This window comes from Sinocyclocheilus rhinocerous, unplaced genomic scaffold (genome assembly GCF_001515625.1).
Source record: "Sinocyclocheilus rhinocerous isolate Xijiao unplaced genomic scaffold, SAMN03320098_v1.1 scaffold1871, whole genome shotgun sequence".
Taxonomy (NCBI): domain Eukaryota; kingdom Metazoa; phylum Chordata; class Actinopteri; order Cypriniformes; family Cyprinidae; genus Sinocyclocheilus; species Sinocyclocheilus rhinocerous.
The window spans coordinates 61129-69640 of NW_015665799.1; the positions used below are offsets into that span (position 1 = coordinate 61129).

The 8512-nt window shown below is 36.1% G+C and overlaps 1 protein-coding gene across 1 annotated transcript in view; it reads right to left on the minus strand.

Annotated features, from left to right (window-relative positions):
* Positions 1-1332: 1332 nt before the first annotated feature.
* The window catches only part of LOC107731469 (phenylalanine--tRNA ligase alpha subunit-like), a 12747-nt gene continuing 5567 nt past the window's right edge, over positions 1333-8512 (minus strand). Inside the window, exons 5-12 of the mRNA XM_016542561.1 lie at positions 8195-8323; positions 5028-5143; positions 4843-4927; positions 4212-4311; positions 3962-4130; positions 3668-3745; positions 1959-2073; positions 1333-1867 (exon numbers count right to left, since the gene is read on the minus strand). Of these exons, the coding sequence (XP_016398047.1) occupies positions 1762-1867; positions 1959-2073; positions 3668-3745; positions 3962-4130; positions 4212-4311; positions 4843-4927; positions 5028-5143; positions 8195-8323 (898 nt within the window). The 3' untranslated portion in view covers positions 1333-1761. The remainder of the gene's footprint in view (positions 1868-1958; positions 2074-3667; positions 3746-3961; positions 4131-4211; positions 4312-4842; positions 4928-5027; positions 5144-8194; positions 8324-8512) is intronic.

Here is an 8512-nt window from a genome sequence, read left to right on the forward strand (position 1 = left end):
GCAGCAAATTAGAATGATTTCTTAAGAATCATGCAACACTGAAGACTGGAGTAATGATGAATGAAAATGTAGCTTTGATCACAAAAATCAATTATATTTTAAAATATATGCAAGTATTCAAGTTATTTTAGATCATATTTAACAATATTACTGATTTTACTGTATTTGTGATCAAATAAATGCAGAGACTTCTTTCAAAAACATAAAAATATTTGACCCCAAAATTGGAGCGGTAGTGTGCATTTACGTAATTTTTAAGTTGTAGATGCCGAGACACGAAAAGATGACGGAAGTATCTTTAACTCGTTTCCAACCATGAGTTTTGCTGAAAGAAATTGAATTAGTGCCACTCATCTTATTTAGTTTGTTCATGGAACTTGACTACAACGTACAAATATGTCCCCTAGAGATACAAACATACTGCTTAACATTTATGTCAGTTTCAGCGAAAACAGAATCAATGCCGCCAGGAAATAATATTACTTAGAAAAGACAGAGAACATCTAAAGGAGAGAAAAAAAAGATGTCGATTGATGGCAGAAACATCAGCCCAGTTTGACTTGAGTACAGCGGTTCTCAACCAGGGGGCCTCATTTAAATTAATTAAAATAAATGTTATTAAAATAATCTAATTTAATTTGAATGCCAAAACATATCAAATCGAGACATGAAATCATAATTGTTTTGTTATAATTATTTTCCTTTAAAAAAAACTTACTAACGAACATACCATTCTTGAAGGTTCTAGAATCACACAGTTAATTGTGGTTAATTTATTTAATATATCAACAAAGCTAATAAAAAAAACAAGTTTTGTTTGGAAGAATATCTTTGGAGTCTTTAAATAAGGTGACAGTGGGGGGCTTCGAATCAAAACGTTTGTGAACCACATGTCGCATTGCATTGTGTAGCATTCAAACTGATTTTTTTCATGAATATATGGTTGACCTGAAGAATGAAAGCTGTATCATACACTTGGAGAATTATGAGCTATATCACTGCTCATCGACACTAGGGGTGTGACAATACACTTAGCTTTCACACATACAGTACTGGTAAATTACCGGTAAGTTACCATTAATAGATCATGTGTGAACAGGACCTTTTCAAAAATCCCGGTAAATTTGTTCTGGAAATCAAATCGTTTTATGGAGATGACATGATTACATGTTTTATGGAGGTCACATGATGACTCTGAGCTGTTTACAAAGCTCCGCTGCTTTTTAATTAGTTGTCCAGCAAAGGACCCTGGTTTAACTGTATGCACTTACACTTTGCATGCACTTAAAAGAACTGTGGTTTCATAATAAACAACCATTAAGTAAGTCATACTGGAGATTTGAAACATTTTTTATTTAATATTTCTACAGTAAGAGGACTTTAATAGTTTCCATTGCATTCTGGGTTATGAGAACAAACTGGGTGGCTGTTCTTTTACAGAGCTGTCATGGAAATATATTAATGTGTGTGTGTGTGTGTGTGTAACAGAAACCAAAGAATTAACCTACATAAAAGCAGAAGTGGAGCTTTGAGTGGAGGCCAATAGGGATTTCTATATCAGGCGGTGATGTTGTAATAAGGGCAATGTAAAGACGTTACTCTTTTCCTCTGCTTTGACGTCAGCCTGTTCAACACGGCCCTCGTAAGTAATGCCGAGCAGCAAAGTGTAGTTCAGGGTGTTATGGCTTAAATAAACAATAAAAATGCAGTTGAGTTGTGAGAGTACAAATGAATCCATATGCTGAGCTGTATGATGGTTATTTAAGAGTCCAGTCGACATATTGGGCTGTCGTACACCATCTGGAGGTTCACTTTGTGGCCCACGAGCTCTCGGATGTTGTTGATTCCATATTTGATCATGGTGGGTCTGAAGATGGGTGAAAATAAAAGAGAAACAATCAACCAACTCTGACATTTTGTATGCAAAAAAGCTATTTTATATGTGCGTGTCAATGTACCTTTCCAAGGACAGACCCCAGGCGATGACTGACACCCCCTCGGGCAATCCCATGGGCAGCAGCATTTCAGGCCTGAAGACCCCAGAATTACCCACCTCCACCCACTTCTTCAGACCTGAGAGAGATTGAGCGAGATGGACGATTTATGATGCTAAACTGGTTTAGACAGTTAGCTTTCCGCCTAAAGAGTGCACAGAAAAGCTTTTTCAGCAGCCTTTGTAAGTACTGGAAAGTATTGGTGCATTCAAGTGCTGACAAAAAGATCATATTTACGAGTTCAATGCACATTAATGCCACCACAAAGCCTTAATTATGAGTGGGGAAACATTGAACTTTCTTTAAGCCCCGAGTTTCCGAGTTGGCAGTGTGTCTGAGAAAATATGATGCAATGGATGCAGTAGCTGTATTAAAATGATTTTTTTCCATTTACAGTAAAACTAGCTAAGTTGCGTATACAAAATATGATTATATCAAACAATTACGAATATATAGCAACTCAATTTACAGTGCTTTCATAAACTGAACAATCAAAAAAAAAAAAAAAGCAAAAACCGAATGCATACTCTTTATTCATTATTTTGAAAAAGTTGAGTTTAAAAATCTTGCTTATGGTACATAGCCATCTTACTCATCCTACAAAATGACTTGAACTCATCTGAGGTCATAACTAATTATGACTTCCAAACTCATAAATAGGAACTTCCAAGGAGGACATGAGCACACCAATATTTTTCCATTCATTTTTTCCAATAGGGAAAAAAAAAAAAAAAGTCTTTTTTTTTTTTTTTTTAATAGTTAGAAACCAAGAAACAACCAATCAGCTACAAGGTGAAACAAAACATTACAAGCTTTGATTTGAATCAGAAAATATTTTGATTTAAATGTTGACTGATTGTCTATAACTGCAAGGCTAAGAAGAAATTCTTTGTTGAACGTGTTAGTTTTATATCGCTTCTGCAAATTATTTTTGTCATTTCACAGAGCCTTACAGACTACCAGAGAAAAAAAAAAAAAAAAGGCAAATAAATCTGATAAAAATGACAATTTTTCAAATTTTCATGCAGTTCTTTAAAGAAGCCGTTTTACTCGGATATACACCACAATGGGAAAGAAAAAAACTACTCATTTCCTTTTCATGTCGACTTCAATATTAATGCTTTCACTACTTAATCGAATAGTTTTGCTTCTAAAATTAGGTTATTGCATTACCACCTATTTTTTTATAATTTGTCTTTTATTACTTATTCTATACCCACAAAACAGCAGGCTGTAAAAGATTTAATGTTTTAGTGCTGTCAAACGATTAATCATGATTAATCACATTCACAATAAAAGTTTTTGTTTACATAATATATATGTGTGTGTACGGTGTAGATTTATTATGTATATATAAATACACATGCATGTACATATTTACGAAATATTATGTTTATATAGTAAATATATTTATAAATAATATAAATTATATGAATATACATATATGCATGAAAATACATGTAAATATTAAAAAATATATATACTGTATGTGTGTGTATATTTATATATACACATAATAAATATACACAGTATGCACATATATTATGTAAACAAAAACTTTTATTTTGGATGCGATTAATCGCGATTAATCATTTGACAGCACTAGTTTTTACCTTTAGCAATATAAACGTAGCACATTACATACACGTATGACTTCGTACGGAGACTTTTACCTTCATGATAGCTGAACACCTCCATACTTGGCTCGGTGTAGGGGTTGTACGCAGGCTTGAAGCGCAATTTTGTGATTCCTGAAAGAAAACATTTCAAAATCATGGTCAATCAACTTTGGGATGTCTAAAAGTCAGACAGCGAGCAATTTACCAGGTTTATTAATAAATTAATGAACATTCAGGATTCTTCCTTCGCTGTAAATGGATAATTATACAAATAATGATGATTTAAAAAAAAGTAGAATCTCACACACACTCATGTATCTTGTTATTAAAAAGCAAGGAGTGTAGTACCTAGTTTGGTAAAGAACTCGTGCAGGACACCCATGAGGTTTCCCAGCGTAAGGCCGTAGTCGGCCACCACTCCCTCGATCTGGTGAAACTCCGCCAGGTGAGTAGCGTCCAGAGATTCATTACGGAAAACTCTATCGATGGAAAAGTACTTCACGGGTGTGAACTTCTCCTGAAAGATTATACCACAGAGACGAGTGAGATCTGAGCTAAAGAGCGGTGAAACGAGCAGTGAGCCTGTGTGTGTGTTCACCTGCTGTGCGAGTTTATACAGCATGCGAGCGCTGACCGCTGTGGTGTGTGTTCGCAGGAGGTTCTTCTGGGCTTCTTCAATCTTCCAGTCATATTTGTATCTTAAAATGTATTTGAGATGTTAAAATTACATTGATCTACAAATATAAAGTACTGTTCAAAAGTTTGAGTTTTTTTTTTTTTTTTAAACCAAGGCTGCATTTATTTAATCAAAAATACAGTACGAACAGTAGTATTATGAAATATTATTACAATTTAAAAGAACTGTTTTCTATTTTAATGCATTTTAAAATGTAATTTATTCCAGCATCATTACTCCAGTCTTTAGTGTCACATGATCCTTTAGAAAGCATTCTAATATGATGATTTGCTGCTCGAGAAAACATTTATTATTATTATCAATGTTGAAGACAGTTGTGCTGCTTAAAGTTTTTGTGGAAACTGTGATAAGATTTTTTTTTAAAATTCAGGATTTTTTTGATGAATAGAAAGGTCAAAAGAACAGTATTTATTTGAGATAGAAACATTTTATAACAATTGTCTTTACTGTCACTTTTGATCATTTTAATGCAACCTTGCTGACTAATTTAAAAACAAATAGCATACATAGAATATAATGTGGATCATCTTACCCCTGTGATCCGTAACCTCCTTCAGAATGAACCTGCTTCACTCTCTCCAAATAGTCCTGAGGAAACTCGTGAGCAAGGGCTGGGTCTGTGAAATACACAAAATATCGTTTGAAAAATATGCTTTGAATGTATGTGGTCCAAACTCCTGCAGAATGAGTGAAAGCACAGAGGTGGATATTCCTCACCCGAGATGAAGAAGGTGTCATGCTGGTCTCTTGCTGGGTGCTGCTGGGGCTGGAACAGAGAATCGAAGTTCCAGAAGGAGCTCTCGATGAAGTTATTGGTGGGCATTTCTGTGAATCTGTGAATGAGAGACCTAATACTTAGGAATATGTTTGCAAAGTAGCGTTCTAAGATTAAAACATTGTTATGGAGTAAAATGTTCTGTATGAAGGCATAATTGATATACGGCGGCATGCGAAAGTTTGGGCACCCCTGGTCGAAATTTCTGTTAATGTGACCAGTTAAGCAAGTGGAAGATGAAATGATCTCCAAAAGGCATAAAGTTAAACATGAAACACTCTTTTGCGATATTTTAAAGGCATAGTTCACCCAAAAATGAAAATGAAAATGAAATGAAAAAACAAGGCTGATTACACAGATTACGTTCATGCGCGCGCTTTCCCCCCGAACGTAAACAAGGCTGATTACACAGATTACGTTCATGCGCGCGCTTTCCCCCCGAACGTAAACAAGGCTGATTACACAGATTACGTTCATGCGCGCGCTTTCCCCCCGAACGTAAACATATCTTAATTTGTGTTCCGAAGATGAACGAAGGTCTTACGGGTTTGGAACTACATGAGGGTGAGTAATTAATGACAGAATTTTCATTTTGGGGTGAACTAACCCTTTAAGCAATATCAGTGTATTGTTTTTGTTTCCTACAATTTTAGAGTGAAAAAGGGGAAAGCAGCACCCTGCAAAAGAATGGGAACCCCAGGAGACTTGAGCTCTCAGATAACTTTGACCAAGGTAGCAGACCTTAATTAGCCTGTTAGGGTCATGGCTTGTTCACAGTCATCGTTTGGAAAGGTCAGGTGATGCAAATTTCAAAGCTTTATAAATACCCAGACTCCTCTAACCTTTTGCGATATTTTAAAGGCATAGTTCACCCAAAAATGAAAATGAAAATGAAATGAAAAAACAAGGCTGATTACACAGATTACGTTCATGCGCGCGCTTTCCCCCCGAACGTAAACAAGGCTGATTACACAGATTACGTTCATGTGCGTGCATTCCCCCCGAACGTAAACAAGGCTGATTACGCAGATTACGTTCGTGAGCGCGTTTTCCCCCCAAATTTAAACAAGGCTGATTACGCAGATTACGTTCGTGAGCGCGCTTTCCCCCCGAACGTAAACAAGGCCGATTACGCAGATTACGTTCATGCGCGCGATTTCCACCCGAACGTAAACAATAATGACAGAATTTTCATTTTGGGGTGAACTAACCCTTTAAGCAATATCAGTGTATTGTTTTTGTTTCCTACAATTTTAGAGTGAAAAAGGGGAAAGCAGCACCCTGCAAAAGAATGGGAACCCCAGGAGACTTGAGCTCTCAGATAACTTTGACCAAGGTAGCAGACCTTAATTAGCCTGTTAGGGTCATGGCTTGTTCACAGTCATCGTTTGGAAAGGTCAGGTGATGCAAATTTCAAAGCTTTATAAATACCCAGACTCCTCTAACCTTCCCCCAACAATCAGCAGCCATGTCCTTCTCACCACAAAATTCAACATCAGAATTTTGCAAAAGAACATTTACACAAGCCTGATGCATTTTGGAAAAAAGTCCTGTGGACCGATGAGGTTAAAATAGAACTCTTTGGCCACAATGAGCAAAGGTATGTTTGGAGAACAAAGGGCACAGAATTTCATGAAAAGAACACCAATCCAGCTGTTAAGCATGGGGGTGGATCGATCATGCTTTGGGGTTGTATTGCAGTCAATGGCACGGGGAACATTTCACGGGTAGAGGGAACAATGGATTCCAACAAATTCTGGAAGCAAACATAACACCATCTGTAAAAAAGCTGAAGCTGAAAAGAGGATGGGGTGCTACTAGGTACTAACTATGCAGGGGGCCCAAACTTTTGCTGCGGGCCCTTTTCCTTTTCTGTTATTTTGAAAATGTAAAAGATTAAAATAAAAAAAATATTTTGTTTAAAATATAAAGGGAATGTGTCATCTGTAACTTTATGCCTTTTGGAGATCATTTCATCTTCCACTTGCTTAACTGTTCACATTAACAGAAATTTTGACCAGGGGTGCCCAAACTTTCGCATGCCGCTGTAACTATGGTACTCGCACATACTTCAAATCAGTATGATTGCAATTGTCATATTGATATAATAAAATATGAAGACAACATTTTCTGTTTCTGGTTTATTTTATCAATGAAAAGTTTCAAAAGAAACCACAGCAGACCAGTTTTGCATCTTTGAGCAACAACGCGGTTCTTCATTGCTGAATGAATCAGAGTTTTGAACGAATCACTTTAATGAATGATCAATAGCCCAATGAATCATCCGTTTGAACAAATCATTCAAATGAGTGACTCAAATCATTGACAGTGACTTGCCGCCACCTACTGGATGTTTTAGATTAATTTAAAGTACCTTTCCATCTAAATATAAAAATAAATCAATAGAAAAATCAAATACTTATTAAAAACAATAATTAATTTAAAAACAATTTTATTTATTAAAAAATTTATTTATTCATAAAAAAAAAATAAATAAAAAAAATCTCACAGGAGTCAGCATTTGTAAATTGCATTCAAGCCAACTCTGGGCAGTCTGTGAAAATACATCTAAATGCCATTTCAGACGCAGCTTCTGTGCCACTTCTGCAGTGCCAAGATGGATTTTGTTGATACTGATTCCTTTGATCTGAATTTACTGCTTAAATGTAAGAATTTGACAAAAAAGGTGATGTGTACATCTAATAAGGTTAAAAAAGTCATACAGGTAAAAATCTCTGGGAAATCAGATTTAAGAGGCAAATAATGCCTCATAATGGATAGTGGAAGTTATTTTCTGTCACTACAGTGAAGTACCCATCGCACAGAATATGAATACTAAAAGCTTGGGGAGTCAGCTGTCCATAAAAGGCCTAAACCAGAAAAAGATACCAGCACAAAAACACACTTGGCACAATATTGTCTAATTATAATTATCGACATAATGTTTAGGTTAAGGACACGCTTTAAAATGTTTTACTGCTCCACAAAAACACTGACCAAGCATGTGTGAAATCATTTTGCCCAAAATATTATGTCCACACAATAAATCTGATAACTGGTGGTTTATCAGCTGAGGCAGAAGAGTGTTATGCAAAGGTAAAGGACTGACCCCATTTCCAGGAAGATCTGCCTGAACTGCGTCCGGACCTTCATGAGAGGGTGCAGGTGACCGCAGTCTGGAGCGACACCCATCGCCTCGAAATTATACGGCTTGAACTTCTTCTCCTTCCAGCTTCCACTGAGAGAAACAAGTTACAAATATTAAAGGGGTCATATGATGCGATTTCAATTTTTCCTCTCTCTTTGGAGTGTTACAAGCTCTTGGTGCATAAATAAGATCTGTAAAGTTGCAAAGACTAAAGTCTCAAATCCAAAGAGATATTCTTTATAAAAGTTAAGAGTCAACCACGCCTACCTAAAACGGCTC